At 35.8% G+C, this 24,678-nt stretch overlaps 2 protein-coding genes across 2 annotated transcripts; both read left to right on the top strand.

Annotated features, from left to right (window-relative positions):
* The first annotated feature begins 1,194 nt into the window (after nt 1-1,194).
* LOC115716828 (SH3 domain-containing protein 1) lies at nt 1,195-24,423 on the top strand. Its single transcript, XM_030645736.2, has 10 exons — nt 1,195-1,504; nt 8,529-8,642; nt 8,738-8,807; nt 8,883-9,031; nt 20,201-20,302; nt 20,381-20,581; nt 20,959-21,021; nt 22,114-22,269; nt 22,745-22,819; nt 24,115-24,423. The coding sequence occupies exons 1-10, from the start codon at nt 1,445-1,447 to the stop codon at nt 24,220-24,222; spliced, it is 1,098 nt and encodes a 365-aa protein (XP_030501596.1). The 5' UTR covers nt 1,195-1,444; the 3' UTR covers nt 24,223-24,423.
* LOC133037843 (uncharacterized) lies at nt 12,359-14,303 on the top strand. The gene is made up of 2 exons (XM_061115497.1): nt 12,359-13,948; nt 14,260-14,303. Exons 1-2 carry the CDS (start codon nt 12,973-12,975, stop codon nt 14,286-14,288), a joined length of 1,005 nt encoding a protein of 334 aa, XP_060971480.1. The 5' UTR covers nt 12,359-12,972; the 3' UTR covers nt 14,289-14,303.
* Nucleotides 24,424-24,678: the final 255 nt, after the last annotated feature.

Here is a 24,678-nt window from a genome sequence, read left to right on the forward strand (position 1 = left end):
ATGAGGCAGAATTTGGACAGAGCTTGGGTAGCTGAAGTGCTGGGAGCCAGGGAGAGAGAGGCTTCAGAAACAGAAAAGCATTTACCCCAAGTGGAACCAACTTTCTCACCAACCGTCTCCATAAATGAAACAGAATCCACCAACCACCAACACTGAAGAGATAAAGTCAAAGGGACAAAATAATCACCCACCAACTCGCCAAAAAGCACAAAAGTGAATACTTCTGCCAAGGAGACAAAAGGAATGTCAAAGAGACAACAGGACAACGAATCACACCAACCCTCACCAAACACACAATAAAATATACGACAAACCAGAAAGAGAATCCCACCAACGAAAAGACCAAACGGCAAAACCGCTCAATCAAAAGCTAAGAGACAAGCAGAAATAACCAAAAGGGTCAGGGGGAATAGAAAAGAAATGTGGTTTTCAACGAGAAAAAGGTAGAAGACCATTCTCTCTATGCTTCTTCTTCTTTAGTTAAATATTATCCTAATTCCAATTGTAAAAGGTACAAATCTACATTTAATATTACTTTAATTATTACTTTATTATAACAATAGTATCCAATTTATAACAACATTATTTTTAAGCTCCACATATTTACCATACACGTTAGTGTGATTTAACTTTTTTTTTTTTTGTTGTTCTTTAGAACTATGTAAGACTTTCAATTACTAAAATTATGATTTACTTTATACTTTAACTCTATTCAGAATAAATAATAAAAAAAACTTATTTAATATTTTCTATTTCTTCATACAACTCTACTTAATATTATATTATACTAGCTTGTCATGTTTGTTAAGTATTTTATACTTTTTGTTAAAATATGTATATATTTTTGTTAATTATAATTCAAAATTATTATAAATCATAATTTATACTGTATTATTTCCATTAAATAAATAGTACAACAACCCTGTATAAAAAAACATTGTATTAATATTTACTTCATTTTATATTCTCCCTTACTCTTCAGTATAATATATTTTAAATAAGCCTAGTAAGGATATAAGATGGGTGCTTGCCACTTTATTTCTGTTTTTCTAAAATGCCTTTGGTTCTTGCTTAGCTGTGTACTAATACTATCTACTTTTAACACTTTTCGCAATCTTTTTATTATATAAAATATTTTTTTTTGAGGAAATAATTTATTCACATATATTATTATTATTATTATGACTTTATGAGTATCCTACTTTTCTATAGTTTTTTATATAACTTACTTTTCTATATTTAATTATTAATTTATTAGCATCTTCTCTATTCAATAATTCCTACTCGTTTCTGTTTCTGTTATCAACCTCAGACACACTTTCTCTTTCTCATTATTCAGAGTAAACAGCCAAAGTCCAAAAACCATTGTCACTTTTTCAATTTTCTAATTTCTCGCCTGCCAAACACCTTCTAGGGCTTTCTTCTTCATAAATCTAGCCCCGCCATGGATGCTATTCGAAAGCAGGCCACCAAACTTCGGGAGCAAGTCGCAAGACAACAGCAGGTACGATTTATTACCCCCTCTTCAATTTTACCATGGAATGGAAGTGCTTTGGTTTCAGACTTTTAAGTTTGAGCTCTTGCTCTTGTTAGTTTCTGTAGCTGCTGTTTTGTTACATGGTATTGAGCTCAAGAAGGTGGGAATTGAATGAATGGGCAATGAAAGTTTGTTTAGAGAGGCTACTTAGAAAGAAGGAGAAGAAAACATTATTTGGCCTTTTCTGATTTCTGTACTTAATGCTCTCAAACACTCTCTCTTTTGCTCGATTATTTATACAGATAAATAAAGGGTGTGGTCTTAGATTGTTATGGTCCCTTTTTTATTTTTATTTTCAATAGTTTCTTTTTGGAAGACCATTTTTTGAGGGTTTTACTTTGATTAGACGCCCACGGGACATCTCAAACAAAGGTGTTTGTTTGGGTTGTTTTTCTTAAAAGAATAATATCCATGAATCAGTGGAAAGGGGGGAAAAAAAGTCAAACGGCTCTTCTTTCGACTTTTTATTTAGTGTGTGTTGTTGAGTGAAGAAAAGAACGTAGTTTTAGATGATTTTGTTTCATACCAATGAAACCTGTCCATAGGCATACGACCAACTTTTGTTCTTGTAAAATCTTGAACTCTAATGTTCCATCCATGATTCATCACCTTAAACTCGTCATCTTCTAATTAACATTTGTCACATTTACGAGGCCCTTTTGTTCATCATTCCTCTTTAGCTCTCTTTGATTTAATTATCAGTAAATATTAAGTGACAAGATCCCATTTGTGTTGCTCGCGTTCTCTGTTGTATGATATGTGACCAGAGAGGTATATAATGGCACATGCTATCACATGTGCTGGGTCAGGGCTCCAATACTTATAGTAATGGCTGCCTTGGTACATGGTAGAGTAAGTGGCCTTGTTTTGTGCAGTGGCGGCATATTAGGATTAGTAATCCTTCGATTCATGATGAACAAGATCAAGAACAGTCAAAGGTAAAAGTGAATGAAAAACTGGGAAGAGTGACAGAAAGTAAGAGAAAGAGAATTGGAAAGAGTCATTCTGTTATATTTATTTGATTACAGATAATGAGTGACTTATATACTTGTCACTTGAGAGAAGCAACAGGCTTAACAGAATATAACTGAAAAACCAGTTGGTACAGCTCAGTAATAACAGAAATAACAAACATCAGTAACAGACTAACAATGACTCCTTAACACCTCCCCGCAAACTCATAATTGGAAGGAGTGGAAATTGTGAGTTTGGTGCGAAATCGAGGAAAATTTTGGCTTCAGATGGATTTTGTAAGACCATCAGCTAATTGATCCATGGCAGGCACATGTTTAACTTGAACTTGGTGACGAAGGACTTTTTCTCGCACAAAGTATAGATCTAATTCAATGTGCTTTGTTCTGGCGTGCAGCACGGGGTTGGCGACGGGAGGACAAGATGCGAGGTTGTCACACCAGACAACAGGAGGCTTTGGTTGAGAGAGATGAAGCTCAGAAAACAGTGACTGCAACCATGTGAGTTCAGAGACAACATTAGCCAAGCTGCGATATTCTGCTTCCGTGCTCGATCTGGAGATGGTTTGTTGCTTTTTGCACTGCCATGTAATTAGATTTCCACCAAGAAAAATAAGGAAGCCAGATGTGGAGCGCCTGTCATCGGGATCTGAAGCCCAGTCAGCGTCACAAAAGGCAATGAGATCTGTTGATTGTGTTCTATGAAGATGCAGACCATGGTCAACTGTGCCACTCAAATATCGAAGAATTCGTTTTACAGCTTGCCAATGTGATTGAAGAGGATTCTTCATAAATTGACAGACTTTGTTGATGCTGAAGGCTAGCTCAGGCCGAGTGATGAGAAGGTATTGCAATGCCCCAACGATAGACCTGTAGAGTTGTGGATCATCAAACGGTTCATGGCCATAAGCTGAGAGTTTTAAACCAGTCACCATAGGTGTAGGGAGAGGTTTTGCCTCAGTCATTTTGGCTCTTGTCAGTAGGTCTTTGATGTACTTTGCTTGGGATAAGTGGAGCCCTGCTGGTGTACTTTGAACCTCAATGCCAAGAAAGTAGCTTAGATTTCCAAGATCCTTTAGAGAAAACTTGGAATTTAGTAATTTGATGATGTTGGCAATGACTTGAGAGTTGCTGCCTGTGATGACAATGTCATCAACATAAACCAATATTATGGTTGTTGAGGAGGTTGTGTGCTGAATGAACAAGGATCGATCTGATTTGGATGATGAAAAACCAAGATCAGTGAGAGTGTTATTCAATTTCTCAAACCAAGCCCGAGGAGCTTGTTTGAGGCCATACAAAGCTTTGTTGAGTTTGCACACAAGATGTGGAGCATCAGGCAAGACAAAACCAGGGGGTTGTGTCATATACACCTCCTCTTGTAAGTCACCATTGAGAAACGCATTATTTACATCAAGTTGTTTGATATCCCAACCATTTGAGAGAGCCATAGAAAGAACAACACGAATTGTAACTGGTTTGACAACCGGGCTGAAAGTTTCAGTGAAGTCAAACCCAGGTTGTTGATGAAATCCTTTTGTAACAAGCCTTGCTTTAAGTGTGGACACACTACCATCTGGATTCTCTTTGATCCTATAGACCCATTTGCACCCAATAGCTTCTCTTCCAAGTGGTAAAACCACATAAGTCCATGTTTTGTTTTTCTTTAGTGCACACATTTCAGTTGACATTGCTCCATTCCATTGAGCACTTTGCATAGCTTGCTTCACACTTGTTGGTTCTTTTAGAGCTAGGTAAGCTTTTGGCTTTCTTATTCCAGATTTGGAACGGGTCTGCATGTTATGAGAGTTAACAGCAGCTGGGGCATCAGTTGTGGTGGCAGCAGTATTTTCATTGGTAACAGCTGCACCAGTTGTGATTTCAGTGGGCACAGAATCAGTATTGCCATTGTTAACAGCTGTAGAAGAGGGTGCATTTGTTGTTTCAGTAGTGTTGAGAATGGAATTTGAGTCTATAGGAGCAGGGATAACATTTGAGACTTCAGATATGGGCAACTGGGAAGTCTGAGCTGCTGTAGCAATATTATTTGCTGGTGCTGTCGTAGGAATGGCAGAGATGTCACATTGGGTGGCTGGTATCATTGATGGTGCCTGCACAGGGTTAGAAAAACTAGAGATAGTATGTGTATGAGATGAAATAGATGCATTATGTTGACTTAAACCAGATGAGGAGTGTGTGACAGTAGGAATAACAGCAGATGGATAAAAGGAGGCTAGAGTTTCTGGTGTTATAGGAGATTGCTGATGTGAAGCATAGGGAAATTCAGATTCATTAAAAATGACATCTCTTGATATGTACACACGACCAGAAGTGTCAAGACACTTATAACCTTTGCGGTTAATGCTATATCCAATAAAAGTGCAAGGTGTAGACCTAAATTGCATTTTATGCTTGTTGTATGGTCTTATATTGGGATAGCAAGAACAACCAAAGGTTTTTAGGCTAGGGTAATCTGGTTGTATTTGAAATAATGTCTCAATGGGTGATTTGTGATGGAGAACAGGTGTGGGAAGTCTATTATGAATATAGACAGCTGTTCTAAAGGCCTCATCCCAAAATTTTAATGGCATTGAAGCTTGGGCAAGAAGTGTGAGACCATTCTCCACAATATGTCTATATTTACGTTCAGCTAAACCATTTTGCTCATGGGTGGTAGGACAAGGATGTCTATGAATGATACCAGCCTCTTTTAATGTGTTAGTAAAGGATCGATACTCACCCCCCCAATCAGTTTGTAAAACTTTGATTTTGGTGCCAAGTTGTAACTCAGCTTCAGCTTTAAAGTGCTGAAATGTTTTTAAAGCTTCATCTTTGGTTTTAAGCATATATATCCAAGTGAATCGAGAATATGCATCAACAAAATGGATATAATACTTATAACCATTGAAGGAAGGGGTATGAGAAGGACCCCAAAGATCAGAAACAACAAGTTGAAGAGGTATAGTATATGTAGTATTAGAGCTCTTTGGAAAAGGAAACTTGTGGATTTTTCCCAAACAACATGCTTGACAAACCGAAACTGAATTTTTATTAGGACAAAGTATATTACATGAGGTAAGAACAGACTTGACCACTTTCTCAGAGGGGTGGCCAAGTCGATTATGCCAAACATCAAAAGAGGAAATACAAGTAGTATTATTGGAATTAAGAGAGCTACTACAATGAAAAGGCTGACTGACAGTGGCAGTAAGAGTGTGTGGAGAATGAACAGGTTGCTGTGAAGTGTTGCCATTGAGATTTGTATGCAAATGAGAGGGCAGCAAGTGCAATTGGGATGATTTAAAGGAATACAGGCCATTCTGGTATGTCCCAGTCATCAATACTTTGTGAGAAACCTGATCCTTAACAAGACAAACATCAGGGTGAAACTCAAAGAATACACTATTATCTCTAGCAAACTTAGAAACACTAATCAAGTTTTTGGTAATTTCAGGCACATGAAGCATATTATTGAGAATAAGAGGAGAAGTGTTATGAGTAGAGGGCAAGATAGTAGAATGACCAATGTGTTTAATTGACAAACCTGTGCCATCACCTACAACCAGCTGCTCAGATCCTTCATATGGCGAGTTTGAAACCAGATTGTGGATATCTGGTGTACAATGATTTGTTGCCCCGGAGTCCGGATACCAATTGGTATCATTTTGTCCGGAAGTGTGAGCCAGATTTGCCTGAGGAGAGGGAGCAGAGGGATTCGATTGCACTCCAGTAAAGCTTTTATCAAATCTATAAAAGCAATCCACCACAGTATGCCCAATTTTGAGACAAAGTTGACATTGGGGTCTGTTGGATGAGTTGCTCGATCTGCCTCCTCTATTGAAGCCTCCTCGATGAACTTGAGTGAAATGAGGGACATTGTATTGAGGAGCTCCATAACCATTAGCCCTGGGATGATACAGAAAAGCACCTCGATTGGAAGGAGAACCCCTTGCTGCAGAATACTGGGGAGAGAAGGTTCCAAATTGCAGAGGAGGTCTCGAAGGATAATTGGCTCTGCTGAATCGATTTTGATACGCAAGATTGACTTCAGGTTGTTGCTCAGGTTCAGAAGTGGCAAGATTGGCTACAATTTCAGGTTCATGTTCTGTCTTTTCGATTCTTGATTCAGAGGCAAGCAATAAGGCCTCAATTTCTCCGACTGAATATCCTTCGATTCTAGTATTTGTCGAAATGACAAAGGTGTCATAGTTGCTGGGAAGTCCTTTGAAAATAGCTGCTATGTGGTCACGATCACTGAGGACTTCACCAACAGAGGCGAGGAGATCAACGTGCTGTTTAACTTTCAGCAGATAGTCATTGAGGGATAGTGTCCCTTTCTTCAAGTTTTGAAGCTTGGTTTTGAATTCCAAGATTTTTGAGGAAACTTTCAGTGTGAAATGTTTCTCCAAATTGGCCCAGATTTGACGAGCAGTGTGGCACCCAACCATTCGAGTGAGAAGACTCTCAGTCATAGGCGATAGCAGCCATGAAACTAACAATTGATCTTGCACATCCCAATCAAGAAACTCAGGGTTGTAGGTTGAAGAAGCACGATCGGCATCACTGAGAAATTGCGGTGGAGGAGCTTCATCTTGAATGAATTTGAGCAAGCGATTTCCACGAATCGCAGCAAGAACCTGCTGTTTCCAAAGAAGAAAATTGTGATCATTCAATTTTACAGAAAGATTATGAGTAAAATGAACAGGAGAGAACTCATCGGCATCTCTGTTTCGACTTCTCTGCAGATTGGGATGTGTATTCGTCGAATTTCCAAGATTCGAAGGATTGGCTGGGTTTTGAGCTGCCACAGTCGCCATGTTCGCCGTCAATGGCGGAAAAAGCTCTGATACCATATTAGGATTAGTAATCCTTCGATTCATGATGAACAAGATCAAGAACAGTCAAAGGTAAAAGTGAATGAAGAACTGGGAAGAGTGACAGAAAGTAAGAGAAAGAGAATTGGAAAGAGTCATTCTGTTATATTTATTTGATTACAGATAATGAGTGACTTATATACTTGTCACTTGAGAGAAGCAACAGGCTTAACAGAATATAACTGAAAAACCAGTTGGTACAACTCAGTAATAACAGAAATAACAAACATCAGTAACAGACTAACAATGACTCCTTAACAGTAGGATAACTCCTGAAAACTAATCAACTAATCAACAATAGGATAACTGCCAATGTGCCATCTATTAGTAGACAAATCCCATTAACTTGCATCATAGACTCATTAGTTTATCTCTGCAGTAAAGTAACCAATTTGGAAAATGTCTCATGTGACACTCCCTATAAATATTTGCCTCAGCTTTCATTATTTTACTGATAGTTGAACATGATATTTCTCTGAAGATTGTTTTACTTCATAATATCATAATTGTAGACTAAGCTATTTCATTTTGACCAAATAACATTCAAAATCCTCTGTGTCAGTGCCCAGTTTACCGTTTTACTTAATTAAACTAGCTTGAATTTATTTCGTAGATAGATCTCTTATTGTTATTTTCTATCTATACACCTGTATCTGAATTGTGATAAATAATAAAATGATAATTCAATTATTTTCTGATTTAGCTAGAGATTGGAGTGTTATGCTTGATCGAACTTGCATTTCCTCAATTATCAACACAAGTTCAGTTTACTTTAATAAAATATAAAATAATAAATCATAACTGAGTTTAGCTTATTGTTGTTTCATTTATACCTCTAGCACTTTATTTTTAGGATTTACCTTCCAGATATGTACATATGTTGTAAACTACATATCAATAATTTGCTATCGTTTGCGTTTCTAATTTCCAGTTACTCTAAAACTGGCTGTACTTGTTATTTTTAATTGTTAATTCAGTACTGAATTCCTTGTGCTCATGCAACTTTAGTTCCACTTATTTAAATTTCAGCCCATAACTTTCCAATCTGTAATGTTCAATTATACTTGATTAATGTAATCATCAAAATTTAGGGCAATCAAAACACAATGCTAAATCTGATGGAGAACAAATTTCTTTATGTTGCAGGCAGTATTGAGACGATTGGGAAGCTTAAGTAATGATGCAGCTTTGGTTGATGAAGCTGAACTCATGTATAACCAACAACTTCAAAATTTATACAACTCTACAAGGGCAGCTAAGGTACATATTCTATTCCTGCTATGTTTACCGTCATTCAACAGCATCTTTGCTATTGTAATTGTCTATGGAGTCTAATACTTAGTTCTGCTGTGCAGCATTTTCAGCGAAATATTGTTCGTGGAGTTGAAGGATTCATATCCATAAGCTCAAAGCAAATGGAGATAGGTAGCGATTTAGTTTGTGTTCAATTTGATATATTTTTCTAAGTTAGAAAATGAAATTTTACTTTTTATAATTCAGTAAAAAAGTTGGCTGAAGATTGTTGCAAGTATGGAGATGCAAATCAATTCAATCATTTGTCCCTTGCTAGAGCCTCCACATACTTTGGTACCTCTCATAATTATATAGAAAAGGAGAGAGAATCTTTGCTTAAGGTTCTTGGTGATCAGGTAATTTCTTCAATGTCTCCTCTTTTTAAGCATTATATCACTGTCAACATAATAAGATTCTCAAAAATTTGATCTTTGTGAACATATGGAATGTTACCATCATTATCGACAGAACATGGCAAATATGAGAACCATTATATGCCTTTATGCTGATTCAGCCACTTGAGGTTGACTCCAATGGTTTTGTTTGTGCTAGGGGTTCTAGGCCTTATGTATATAAAAAATACTAGTTGCTCTCTCTCTCTCTCTCTCTCTCTCTCTCTCTCTCTCTCTCTCTCTCTCTCTCTCTCTCTAACTCTTCCCCCCCCCCCCCTCTCTTCTCTTAATTTGGTGGGAATTTTGAATTTAGGACTCTCGACATTTAGATGAAGTATGGTTTATATCAGTAGGCTATGCCTGTAACCACAATATTACTATATTTGGAAGATTAAAATTAGAACTAATCTCGAGGAGGGAGTACCTTTGCTTTGGACTAAAGAGGTTAAAATGTTTCTTGGGTCTTAATCTTGCAACTGTTAATGTGAGCTCAGGATTTTGTTTGAGTTTCCCATTACATGTAGAGAAATGATAATTACACTTGCTCTATAATGTGAACTAGTAAGTTTAGGGGTGTGTTTTTGGAATGCCACACTTGAGGTAGGTTCAGATAAAGTGTTTAATCTCATGGTTGGTGTTGTTTCTAAAATTTTAAGGAATTGTGTAAGATTCCATATTGACCAACTATGAGGATTGGTTGGTGGTATATAACTAGTTGGGCACCTTCCTCTCTTAGGCTAGCTTCTGTGAGTGAATTCTACTTAAGTGGTTGCATCAAGTGGTACCGAAGTCATGCATCCTTAAGTGGGCTGACGTCGAGGAAGGGGCAACTTGTGGATTATAAGCCCAAAGTGGGCCACCGCAGAGTAGGTCACAGTAGAGTGGGGCGCTGTGGACGTCGACTCTAAAGGAGGGTGTATTGTTAGGATCCCACATTCATCATGTATGAGATTGGTTTGTGGTTTATAACTACTTCGGCACCCTTATCCCTTAGTCTAGCTTTTGGGAGTGATTTCTTCCCAAGTTGTTAGATATTAGCTGTAAAAGAATTAGATATTTAGTAAATATTTAGTAGTTTCCTATTTTGTTGGTAGTTTCCTTTTTTTTTTTTTTAAAGAACCCTAATTTCGAATTTCGAATTTTGAATCACAATGCTCTGATACCATGTAGAAAATAGTAATTCGAATTATGTGTATATTTCATAGAATAGTACATATTTATAACTACCAACAAAATAGAAAACTACTAAATATCTACTAAATATCTAATTCTTTTACAGCTAATATACAACTAATATCTAACACAAGTGATTGTGTCAGATTAGATTACAATAACATGATAATTCCATTTAAAGTTAGTTCACTTAGAAATAAAGGGGTTTCGGTCAAGAACCTTGCTCTTGTTTCTAATTCTGTCTTGTTTTTTCATTATGGAAAAACCGTCAAATCAGGTATTCTTTATTTATTAATTGGATCTATTAGAACTATTTATTTGAGTTCAAGGGGTAACTTATTCATTTATTTTATTATTATAAGAAAATATTTTGGTAATTTGATACTTAAGTACAAGATTGGCTACATTATTTTCATTGCTTACTCAAATATCAAGTTGAACATGGAATTAAATAAAATAACATGTCTGCAGTCTATTTGAAGCTATATTTCTTTCCACTACAATGCTATCCACTCAAAAGGTGAGGCTGCAAAGTCTGATCTTGGTTTTGAACGGTAATCTTTAGAGATTTTGTAAGAGACCAGTAGAGTGAGTAGGAAAAACACTGAGGCATTCTCATGCTCAATTATTCTAATTTATTATATTTGAAAAATGAGGGTTGATCTTTGAGAGCCAAGGCCTGAAAGGCATAAATTCAAGAGATGTGCTTCTTTCCCCAAAATCAGGAATATAGACCCTCAAAATGTAGAAACTGATAATAAATCTAGATAGATTTTTTAAGGGTCAGTTTGGTACAGCTGTGCTGTGAAAAAAAACAGTTGTAACTGTGCTGTAAGAAAAGCAGCTGTAGCAGAACTGTGGAAAAAAATTGTAGTAGAACTGTGGAAAAAAGCTGAGCTAAGTGTGTGGTAAATTATAAATTTTTAAGTGTTGTGAGTTGTTAAGATTGTATTATAATAATATTATAGTCTAGCTCATAATAATCACGAATGTATAAAAAATTATGTTATATGAAATTTTTAATTATTTTTCTCATAATATAAATTTATATGTTTTTGGTAAAAATAATTTATAACATTTTTTAATTATATTTTATCACTTGTAAAAAAAAAAAATTGTAGTTTATAAGAAATTCTAGGTTGATGTGATTTGTTAATAATAAAAATATAAGTATAAATATTAAATATTTTTTAAAACAAAATAAAAAATAAAAAATAAGAAATTTAAATATTACTTATTTACAATATTTTTTCGTTCAAAAAAATATTTTTGTTTTTTGTAATATATAATAAATAATTACACATTTTTAGTACAAAATAATTTATTATAAAGTCTTTTAATCAAAATAGTTTTTTTTTTAAATGTTGGGTTTTACCAGCTTTAGCTTTTAGCTGTAGTTTCTTTATAAATTTTTCAATAAACTATTTTTTAATTGTTTACCAAACATTTTGAGGATTTGTCTTTTCTAGATTTATGTATTTGTCTTTTCTAGATTTATGTAGAGAATGGAAAACAATTTTAAAATGGCAGCATGTGGCTCTGTTTAGTCTCTTTTAATCCCGTCCTGGGGCAGTTTTGGATAGTGTTTTTGTCTCAAGACTTTTCGTTTTGTTGTTTATTGTAACTATGGTTTTCCTTCGCCACAAGTGAGGTTTTTTAATATAATGGGGAGGATCCAGGACTTGTGGATCTCTTCTCTTTTTCAAAATTGTTTACCAAACACTTTTTTATCACAAATTTTTTAAAAAGCAGCTTTTAGCTTTTCTAACATCCATTTCATTATTTCTTGTTTTTTGTATAGTTCAGACCCCTGCATAAATTAATCCTTTTTCTTGTGAGTATTTTTCTTAGTATTTTTCAGTCACAAGTAAATGCCTTAGTGAATTTTATATTTGTCATATTGGGTTTGAAGAATTGAAGTTGATGTGTGTTGTTTACCACAACAAATTTAATAATTTTTTCTTTAATTTTGCCCTTTACTTCAGCATAACGACAAATACAGGTTCAGTATAACGTCAAATACAGGTTGATCTCACGAAGACTATTATTAATTTATTAATCAAGAATTAGAACTGAAAATTAGAAAATGGAGTTTTTAATATAAAGATTAAATAACATAAACTATGTTAGAGTATTAGCTGTATATTAGGTGTAAAAGAATTAGGGTAACTTGTATTTAGTAGTTTCCTATTTTGTTAGTAGTTTCCTATTTCCTAGTCTCCTAGCTTTGTATATAAATATGTACTATTCTATGAAATACACATAAAAATTCGATTCACTATTTTCTACATGGTATCAGAGCATTGTGATTCAAAATTCGAAATTCGAAATTAGGGTTCTGAAAAAAAAAAAAAAAAAAAATTTAGGGAGTTTAGGGTTGTTTTTTCGAAAATCCTATTTGGAGTGAACATTGTTTCTCACCGCCCACATAGGAGGACTGCCCAGCCGCCGATCTACGAACCCCCGAAGTCCGGTCGCCGGATTCCTCGCGCGTGGGGCTCACGCGCCGCCTGAAGCTTCTGCGCGTGGGGCTCACGCGCCGGCGCGTGGAGGCGCGTGTGACGGCGCCTTCGACGGCGTTCTGTTGCCGATTCTTCACTGGGTTCTTCTAAGCCCACTCGCATCTGTTCTAGGTTGTAATTCGGTATTTGTTTGTCTTCTTCGTGTTTGGGTGTTCATTCTTTGGTGTTCTTTTGTTCTTTTTCTCTGTCTTTGTGTTTGCTTTTGAGATTATGGCAGAGATAAGATCAGATTCAAAATCAGTTGTTGTTTCTGATGTTGTTCCCGTAATGTCTAAAATCACGGATCATAAGTTGATTGGTTCGAATTATTTGGAATGGAGTAAGACGATTCGGCTGTATTTGAGGAGTATTGACAAAGATGATCACTTGACTGACGATCCTCCTGAAGAAACAAACGATTCAAGGAAAATATGGCTCCGTGAGGATGCTCGCTTGTTCCTTCAAATTCGAAATTCTATCGATAATGAGGTAATTAGTTTGATTAATCATTGTGAATTGGTTAAAGAACTAATGGGTTACTTGGAGTTTTTGTATTCTGGCAAAGACAACATATCTCGCATATATGATGTTTGCAAAGCTTTTTATCGCGCGGAGAAACAAGATAAGTCTCTTATGAATTATTTTATGGCTTTCAAGAAAACATATGAAGAACTTAATGTGCTATTACCGTTTAGTCCTGATGTAAAAGTTCAACAGCGCCAACGAGAACAGATGGCTATTATGAGTTTTCTTGCAGGACTCTCATCTGAATTTGACTCTGCAAAGTCACAAGTTCTCTCTGGTTCTGATGTCTCCTCTTTACAAGATGTGTTTACTCGTGTTCTTCGCACAGAGACTACCTCTTCAACTCCTCTGAATAGCGCCTTGGTGAGTCGTAATAATTCTGCACCGGAAAGAAACTCTACTCCAAGTGGATTTAAAGGAGGTAATTCACAAGGACCTGATAACCGCACACCAAATTCTGGGAGCATCATGTGCAATTATTGTAAGAAACCAGGCCACACCAAGTTTGAGTGTAGGAAGTTACAATTTAAGAATCGACAACAACACTCTGCCAATATTGCAAGCACTAGTGATGCATCTGACAAATCGGTCCTTATTTCTGCTGATGAATTTGCCAAGTTCTCAAGGTATCAGGAAACACTTAAGTCTTCATCTTCTTCTGTCACTGCGATTGCTGATTCAGGTAACTCTAATGCATGCCTTCTTTCCAAATCCTCGAAATGGGTCATTGATTCTGGTGCCACAGATCATATGACAGGTAATTCCCGTCTCTTTTCCACTTTTCAGTCTCACAGTCCCACTTCTGTTGTCACCTTAGCTGATGGGTCAACAGCTTCTGTTCTTGGATCTGGCACTATTGTTCCTACACCTATGCTATCTTTATCATCAGTCTTACATTTACCTGATTTGTCCTTTAATTTGCTTTCTGTTAGTCAACTCACTCGTAATCTAAATTGTTGCATCTCATTCTTTCCTGATCATTGTTTGTTTCAGGATCTTATGACGAAGAAGATTATTGGTAAAGGACATGAATCTGGTGGCTTGTATGTTCTTGACCCACTTCCGCCAACCTCTATTGCTTGTTCGAGTGTTGCTTCCGCTTTGAGGCTCATTGTCGTTTAGGTCATCCATCCGCTTCCTTTGCTCGAAAGCGTGTCCCCGATATAGTAGTTTATCTTCGTTAGAATGTGAGTCATGTCAGTTGCCAAACATCATCGTGTTAGTTTGAGTCCACGTGTCGATAAACGTGCTAGTGTTCCTTTTGAGTTAGTTCATTCTGATGTTTGGGGTCCTTCTCCTATTTTGTCTCAACTTTGGATTCAGGTATTTTGTTACTTTTGTGGATGATCATTCTCGTTTAACTTGGTTATATATAATGAAAAATCTTTCTGAGTTGTTTTCTATATTCTGTGCTTTTTTGTCTTGAGATTCAAACTCAATTTAATGTATCTATTCGTACTTTGAGAAGTGATAATGCCAAAGAGTACATGTCTGCTCAATTTCAATCTTATATGACCTCTAATGGCATGCTTCATGAAACTTCTTGTGTTGATACGGCACCTCAGAATGGTGTTGCAGAACGTAAAAACAGACATCTTCTTGAAACTGCACGTGCTCTCTTGTTTCAAATGAAAGTCCCTAAACTTTTTTGGGCCGATGCAGTTTCCACGGCATGCTTTCTTATTAATCGCATGCCCTCTTACATTCTTAATGGTGAAATTCCATTTAAAATTCTTTTTCCTAATAAGTCATTATTTCCAGTTGCTCCGCGAGTATTTGGTAGTGTTTGTTTTGCTCGCGATGTCCGTCCATCTGTCACCAAATTAGACCCTAAGGCACTAAAGTGTGTCTTTCTTGGTTATTCTCGTCTTCAGAAAGGGTATAGGTGTTACTGTCCTGATCTCAACAAATATCTTGTGTCTATTGATGTTACTTTTGTAGAAAATACACCTTATTTTTCATCTTCCACTACTTCTACTAGTCGGGGGAGGATGATGATTTGTTGGTTTATTCTCATCACATCCTATGCGCCTCTCCATGTTCTGGCGGGTCTCTTGTTCCTTCACCGCCTCGGTCGTCACCCCCACAATGTCTACACCTCCACCACCTCCACCACCTCTACCACCTCCACCACTCCCTCGGCCTCCTATAGTGTACACCAGGCGCCCCCTCCTCCACCTCCTGTTTCATGTCCTGCACTTGCATCTTCGTCATCAGATCCGGAAATCTCAGATGATCTTCCCATTGCACTACGTAAAGGTAAACGTCAATGTACTTTTCCAATTACTTCTTTTGTGTCTTATAATCATCTCTCCTCTTCTTCTTGTTCTTTTATTGCTTCTCTTGATTCTATCACTATTCCTAAAACTGTTCGAGAAGCGATGTCTCATCCTGGTTGGCTTGCTGCAATGATAGAAGAGATGAATGCTTTGGTTGCGAATGGTACTTGGGTCTTGGTTGATTTACCTTCGGAAAACGGGCCATCGGGTGTAAATGGGTGTTCACGGTTAAATTCAATCCGGACGGCACGGTTGCTCGCTTAAAGGCCGTCTTGTTGCCAAGGGTTATGCTCGAACCTATGGAGTGGACTATTGTGATACTTTTTCTCCTGTTGCTAAACTCACATCCGTTGTTCATTTCCATGGCGGCTACTCATCATTGGCCTTTGCATCGGCTTGATATTAAAAATGCTTTTCTTCATGGAGATCTTGAGGAAGAAGTATATATGGAGCAACCTCACAGGTTTGTTGCTCAGGGGGAGTTAGGGCGAGTTTGTCATCTTCGCCAATCTTTATATGGATTGAAACAAAGCCCTCGTGCTTGGTTTGGTAAATTTAGTCTGTTGAGAAGTTTGGTTTGTTGAAAAGTAAGTCGGATCATTACGTGTTTTATAAAAGATCAACTCGTTGGTATCATTTTGTTAGTGGTGTATGTTGATGACATCGTTATTACGGAAATGATGCGAAGGCATCTCATCCCTTAAGTCTTTCATTCACACACAGTTTAACACGAAAGATTTAGGGGAACTCAAGTATTTCTTGGGGATTGAAGTTGCGAGAGTAAACAAGGTATTTTTAAATCTCGAAGAAAGTATGTACTTGATTTGCTAGCGGGAACGGGGAAATTGGGATCAAAACCTTGCAATGCTCCAATGAATCCAGCTGTGCATCTTACACGTGATGGGAAACCAGTTGAAGATCCTGAGAAATATCGCAGGTTAGTTGGAAAGTTGAATTATTTAACTGTGACTCGTCCAGATATTGCATTTCCAGTTAGTGTTATCAGTCAGTTCATGTCTTCCCCAACAATTCATCATTGGGCAGCATTAGAACAAATTTTATGTTACTTAAAAGGAGCACCAGGACGAGGTATAGTTTACAAGGATCATGGACATACCCAGATTGATTGTTTTTCTGATGCAGATTGGGCAGGCTCCAAGGTAGATAGACGATCCACTTCAGGATATTGTGTATTTGTTGGGGGCAATCTGGTCTCTTGGAAGAATAAGAAACAAAATGTTGTATCTAGATCCAGTGCTGAATCAGAATATAGAGCTATGGCCCAGTCCGTGTGTGAGGTAATATGGATTTATCAGCTTTTGACTGAATTCGGGTTTAAGACTTCTATTCCAGCAAAATTATGGTGTGATAATCAAGCTGCTCTTCATATTGCCTCGAATCCCGTATTCCACGAGCGAACTAAGCACATTGAGATCGATTGTCATTTTGTTCGTGAGAAAATTCAACAAGGTCTGATCTCCACAGGATATGTGAAAACCGGAGAACAACTAGGAGATATTTTTACAAAAGCTTTGAATGGGGTGCGGATAGACTATCTTTGTAACAAGCTGGGCATGATTAACATCTATGCTCCGGCTTGAGAGTGTTAGAGTATTAGCTGTATATTAGGTGTAAAAGAATTAGGGTAACTTGTATTTAGTAGTTTCCTATTTTGTTGGTAGTTTCCTATTTCCTAGTCTCCTAGCTTTGTATATAAATATGTACTATTCTATGAAATACACATAAAAATTCGATTCACTATTTTCTACAAACTAGAAAGCTAATAAAGATAGATAATGATAGTGAGTAATGTGGGGGACAGTAAAAGAAGCACATGTTTATGGAGAACGGCAGTCTTGGCAGTTCTATGGGTGGTTTGGTTAGAACGAAATAATAGAATCTTTGAAGGTTTGGAGAGCTTAGAAGCGGCCCTATGGGATAAAATTTAATTCTGGACTGCTTCTTGGGTGTACAAGACTAAGTTCTTTGAAAATGTTTCTTTTTTAGACTTGATTAGAGAATGGAGAGCATTGTTGTAAGATTTTTAATACTGCCTTGTGGTCTCTTCCGCTGCGTGGGATCTGGTTTTTAATGCGCGTCCTAGGGGGGTGGGTGGGGGGGATGGGGATTGTTGATATCAAATTTTTGAGACTTTGTTTTGGTTCTAGGGTGACCTGAGTTTTGTATAAGTCTTGGAGTTTGGTGTAATTTGTAACCACGATTTTCCTCTGCCACAAGTGAGGGTTTTTATTATCTCGGGGTTGGGGGCCAAAAAAAAAAGAAAAAAAGATAGATAATACACTATAAAGAAATAGGTAAGAATCAATGTCCACCCTCAACAATCATTCAAGATCAATAATAATAAGAATTATTTCAATTTCTTAATTAAACTATTAACCTCGCAGAAAATGCTGAAGCAGTCAATTTTTCCAATCTCCCTATTACAATTAATCAAGGTGAAATGCTGAATAATTAAATATTTTTACTAAGCAATAGATCCACGAAGCATGCAATTTATTTAACATAAGAAAAATATTAATTTCTATGGAGATAAATTAATCAAGGTAACAAATCAATGAAGCATATAATTCATTTAACCTAAGGTCTGTTTTTTATCACAATTAATAATATTTTTGACATTACTATTAATTGAAAATTATTACTCTACTTAGAGTCCTAAACTATTAGGTGAGAAGTAATTCTAAGATACAAAACCTTAATTATTGTGTACCTAACAAGAATTCACAATTTTTATAGCATTCAAATAGGAAAATATAAACAGTTTAAAATGAGAGAAATCAAGAACAACATTTATTATCACTAATTAAGAATTCATGTTTTAGAGTTTGGAAATAACCCTTAACTAAAAAGAAACTTCTCCATACTAATCATCATAATAAAAATCATAATTTAAAAGTAAAGAGATAGAAAAAGAAAAGAACTAGAATGATAAACAATTGGTGATGCAATCTTCTTCTCCACTTTCTATAAGTTTCTCTTTCAAAAACGCAATCTGAAAGTGATAAAAACGAACCCTAAAAGTCTTATTTATTTAATCCTAAAAGCCCATTTAAATTTAGCTTGAAAATTGATTTTTTGCGAATTGTACGGACGTATTTTCGCCTCTGGCCGCCCTAGCGGCGCTTAAATGCCTCCGGGGAGGTGGTTCCTGGGAAATTGCGTCGCGTGCTTAGATCAGTATTTTGGTCGTAAATCTTTCAATACAACTCGAAATTGAATGATTCAAGATGTTCCGAAAAGTTGAGAACGAGATATACAAATTTCATGTTGAGCTCTAAGTCCAGTTTTGCTTCTAAAATCGTCAAAATCTTTAATTACGTTCAGTTTAGTCAAACCGAGCTCTTCGACTTCCACTATTTTTCACTAAAATGTACTAAAATCCCTCCAAATGACTCAAAATGCATGATTAGTCTTCCAATACCCAACAAATAAAAATCACACTAATCAATAATTTAAAGAATCAATTTAGGAATATTGATACATAGATTGGTCATATTTATAAGACAAAATATCGATTATCAGAGGATAGAAGTTAACTTCTTTAAACAATTTTGTGAAGAGAATTGAACATGACATTCCTAGATATATATATAAATATATATATATATGTTTTCTTTTTTGAAAATGTGACATTCCTAGATATGTTGCTTACTCTAAATGCATTTTTTGTTAGGCCTTAGAAAGTATCTCCTTGCCCCTTTGAATATAATCATCATAAGCCAAATAAAAGTTATCCCACTGCTGAAAAAGAAAATTAACAGCCTTGTTGACCCTCCAATTGAGAACATCAAGTCCTTTAAACATCATTAGAGAAAGAACAGTACCCATCACACCAGCGTGGACAATCCCCATTATCATCATATAACCAGAGTGAGAGAGAAAATTATCAATAGTTGGCCCTATCCCATAAATGTGTTGAGTCACCATTTGAGAACTAAAGAATATGTAACAGTGACCAAGTCCACATTCATATTCTTTAGTAATTTCTTTGTGCCCCATTTGTCTAACAGTGCCCATGAATAAACAACCCCCTTTATCACCAACTAATTTCCCAAATCCAATAAGAAATATGAAATTAGCTGTAAGATTGGTTCTATTCCATTCAAAATACCTGGTGACCCAAAAGTTGTTGTGCAAGCTTTTGTTGTTCTTCACCTTGAGGACAAGGTGAATTTCGGGGGGGCGGTATTGTATATGGGTCATTGTAATAGGGGGTATTGGGAGAGTATATATAGGAGAGTCTTAGAAGGGTTTTGGAGAGAGAATGAATTAGTTAATGAGCAGTAGCTCTTGGGAGAGCACTGGGTATCTCGAATACCCAGGAACATTGTATCCTCTTCATCTAAATTAATATACAATTCACTATTTTGCTATATTTGCTACTATTATACTAAATTGATAGGAACTCCCTATCATTTTTGTGGTGGTATCTCACTGGTGAATTAGCCAATATATAATTGTTCTTTTAACTTCTGTTCCAAAAGTGTGTTTGTGTGATTACCTGAAACTTGTTTCCTCAACAGTGGATGTCATGAGATACTGTTTTTCTAGTTAATGTAAATCATTAAGTTTCTTCCAACTTCTCCACTTCTTTTTGTGTTTGTAATCGTGTCACAGGCGTTAAAAATATGTAGGTTTGCGAGCCACTACGGGCACAAATAAATGGAGCTCCTTTGGAGGACGCTCGTCACTTGACTCACCGTTATGATAAATTGCGTCAAGATGTGGAAGCCCAGGTAACTGCTCATCTTATAATTCGTTACATACACCACATACAAATTGTTTAATATTCATACCGAATAGTTTATTATTAGGTGGCTGAAGTGTTAAGGCGCCAGTCAAAGTCTAGGGGCCCTTCCGTATCTGAAGAGAGTGTAATTAAGCTTCAAAATGCAGAAGGTAGATTGGATGAGCTTAAATATTCTATTATGGCTCTTGGTCGGGAAGCAACTGCAGCTATGTCATCAGTTGAGGAGCAGCAGCAAAAGATGACATTCCATACACTTTTTACCATGGTATTCTTACTTGATTCTCTCTGGTATGTATCTATAGGCTGGCAATATCTTGGTTCACAGTGTGGGTTGACTTGTAAATTATTTACATGCTTGGATTCTACGACACTTAGATACATGTTGTTGTAAACTGTTTATCCTGTGAAGCCTTACTTTGTATGTGAGATGTAAAAAGAAAATAGAAATAAATACTTCGTATTTGCACTTGGGACTAGCTCAAGTTGTTGGAGGAGTGGTTGTAAATTTTAGTTCAAGACCTACACAGTGAATAATATTTTGAGTAAAATGTTCATGGTCTCATTGTACTTAGATGACAGGGATTCTACACCTTTCTGAATGCAATTATTTTACGTCAAATCTGAAAAATATTCATTTTCCAGGTTGATGCTGAGAGATCTTACCATCAGCATGCTCTTACAATTCTGGAAAAGCTACATGCTGAGGTTTGTTCTATCAGACTAGTTCTGTACTTTTCCCTATATGTATTGTTCCTGGAGATGTCAAAATGTTGGGATCTGCCGCAATAATGTCAAATTTTTAATTTGTCAACAATATTTCTGAAATAATAAGCACTTACCATAATGATTTCGTCATCAATTATAAAGAAAAGAACATAATTTTTAATCTATCCTATGGGAAGTGCTGACATTTTTAATTTTTCATGAATCATGATGCATTGAATTTTTAATGCTAATGCAATCAATATTATGCCACTTACAATTGTTTCTAGATATACCATGCATGAGTGACTTATTTAGAACTGTTAGGATTCTTACAGCTGTATGAGATTTTTAGCTTTAAAAATGAATCTTACATTAGAAAATGATGCAGATGTGAATAACAACACTGATGAAGTATCCTTGCACTAAATAATTAGGAGAGACATGAAAATGTATGCAAAAAAACCTTAAAGAATAAGGAAAAAAAAAATGCAAACTATGTAATTCCACAATTCTGGAAAATATGATCCTGCACCGAGGAAAGTAAATCAGATAAACAATAAACTGTAGAATTAATAAATGGAAATTAAACAGACATCCTAAAATTTGAAAATTAAATTCTGTCATCTCTGTAGGCCAACACACTGCATTTTATTTATTTATTTTTTTTTGAATAGAACACACTGCATTTTATTTAATAGCTTAACATTACAAATTTTGAAAGCATCTTATAGCATGCCGTGCTTTGTCTTCTGAGGCTATGCAGAGGCAAAAATGAAGCTGTCCAACCAAGCTATCCACATTTTCATTTTATCTGCCAGAATAAATATTTAATATGCTATCGCATTGTGCTTTTATTTGTATTTAATTTTACTATACTTTCTTCATTTATTCAATTTTAGATTGTGAGCATTTTTAATTAATGTAAAATATATCCAGGACAAAGTATGCGTAACCCAAATTGCCTATATGGGATTACAATGTGTTGGTTATAATTTAGATTGATTTAATGTGTGCCTTGACCTCTAAAAAAACCATGTTGACTTTCTTGATGATAACTTAATGACCCATTTATATTTAAATGCTTGTTATTAGATGACATTGGAGAATCACCCACAAGAATTTTTATCATCACCGTCAGTGAATGTGCAGAAAGATGTCTACGAATCGCTTGGACATCAGGACGATAAATCAAATGGATTTGATGATCATGGCCACCTAAATCAAGAGGATATTTTATTTATTGCTAAAGTAAGGCTTTTGAAATCTTAGAAATCTTTTGATACACCTCAGTAAAGTAAATACAGAAAATAAATGAAAAAGTGATTATTATTGATAATTCTAGGAAATTCAAGAGTCCTAGTTTCTTTCCTGAGCCAAGCTCAATACAAATTAGAATAAGCCTATCCCAAACCCTCCCCTCTCTTATCTATTTCCTAAACATACCAAATAAAGCAGGTAACAAAAGATAATTCAAACTATCACATTTAATTCCCCAACAAATAATAGGGCCATACATATTCCCCTCTAATTCTTGTGCCTAGCTTATGCATACCGGATTGGGGGTCTATCATTTTTGTTTATACAGGCCTAGAAAATTACATGTAACTAGTCCTGATTATACAATTACTTGACTTTTATTACAAGAAAGTTTTTTGTTGTAACTGGAAGCTACTTGTTTTTTTACATTTCTCACGTGATAATAGAATCATCCTTCATCTTGCAGGTTATACACCAATTTGATGCTCAAGCAGATGGGGAGTTGAGTCTATCCATTGATGATTATGTTGTGGTTCGCCAGGTACTGTTTTTGCTGATTCGAACCATGGAATTTACTATCCTGGATCCTGGTTCACTATCTCATGCTATTTGTTCATTAACTGCAAAATGATAAAATTATTTCTTAGGTAGAAGTATTTGGAGACAATAGTTACAACAACTTAATGATAGCAATGATCAAATAATATTTAGTTAGTTATTCAGAGTTTTACGGTATGTATTTCTCTTCCTTGAATATTCATACTGTGGTGCCTACAGCCTTCCAAAATTGTTACTTTAGGACTAGCAAAAATCGGAGTATCATTTAGCTACATTCTCTGACTTTGGTGCATATTCTCAAATGTGAACAATTATATGAGCATATGCCAACTCCATTCATTCTTTGCAGAGATGTTACTGTGGGATTTTTTTTTTTTATTTCAGGAAAAGTCTGCAGTTGAAATGAACTAGGGAGGCTAGGAATAAAGGGGAAAATAAAAGATAAGGAATAGAAAGAAAGTGGGTAATAAGTTTGTAAGTAAATTATACTGAAGATATTTGTTATTAGTGTAGTTTAGTAAGTTGATTTGCAATTAGTAAAAAAAAAAAAAAAATCAGGTTAGTTCATAGAATTGTTGTCCCTTGACTGTTCCCTCAGTTTGTTCCTATCATTAGTTTTATTTGAAAAAAGGGGTGTTTCTTCTTAGTGTGTCCTATTCACTTATGAGAAAAAGGAATCAGAGAAGGCTGATCCAGATTGAGCAATACGTGGCTAAGTGGTGTTATGGCAAGTTATGTCTGGGATTGTTTGGGACTTTTTTTGGAGATATAATGGCCGAGTGGTGCCATTAATATATTCTGGTGTGATAGTGATGTAGGGTTTTCTGATAAGAATAAGGAGTATTGGGCGGTAAAAGGGTTATTGTGTGGTGATCTTTCTTTGTATTTAAGAGTGTTCCTGGATACCAACTTCAATGCAAACTCAGCTCTCATTTGTTCAATCTTGTTTTTGTCGAATGTTTTTCTCTATGAATATCAGTCATGGCTCAAATAAGTGGAGAATTACTGTCTAGCCATAGTAGGCATTCCTTCTTGGAAGTTGGAAGTATACCACCTAAAAATAATATAGGTAGCTGCATTTTCATGTTCAAAGATTATAACTCATAGAATGAGAAATCAGACTTCAAAATTCAAATAATAGATGATGATGATGGATTATGTTAAAAAAGACGCGTGGGGATATTTTTATATCAGGTGTCAATGTATAATGTATTCTTGTTTGTAATTGTAAATTTGGAATGGTGTACTTTTGAAACAATGTGCTTGTGATATTGGCAGGTGGCCCCTAATGGCTGGTCTGAAGGAGAGTGTAAGGGGAAGGCTGGATGGTTTCCCTCAGCTTACATACAACAGCAAGAGAAAGCTCCAGCAAGCAAAATTGTGTAAGGAGAGGTTTGAAGTGGTCGTTGTGGTTTTCCCAAGTTAATTTTTGTATATTCTCTTCTCTCTTGTAAGTTAGTTTGAGTTATTTTTGGCTATCTGTAAAATACTTTATATACAATGTACAAGATTCTATATTTGATTTAAATTGTATATGAACGTTGTGGATTTGATTTTATATGGATATAAGATACATAGTTTACTGCATCCATCTTACCAACTTGTTTATATCTAAATCCTATGTTTGGTATTTTTCTTTCTTTTTTTTTTTTTTTTTTTTTTTTTTTTTTGTGAATAAAAACTTTATAACCAAGCGAGAAAAAAGAAACACAAGAGTCTAAAGAGTAGTCACAAAGGGGACTACCTCCCTTAAAACAATCCTCGTATAAATGTGCTTAATTCTAGCGAGATAGGCTAATCTGTCTGCAACTGTATTTTCTGCACGAGGCACAAAAGCAAACT

The sequence above is a fragment of the Cannabis sativa genome, chromosome 5 (genome assembly GCF_029168945.1).
Source record: "Cannabis sativa cultivar Pink pepper isolate KNU-18-1 chromosome 5, ASM2916894v1, whole genome shotgun sequence".
Classification (NCBI taxonomy): domain Eukaryota; kingdom Viridiplantae; phylum Streptophyta; class Magnoliopsida; order Rosales; family Cannabaceae; genus Cannabis; species Cannabis sativa.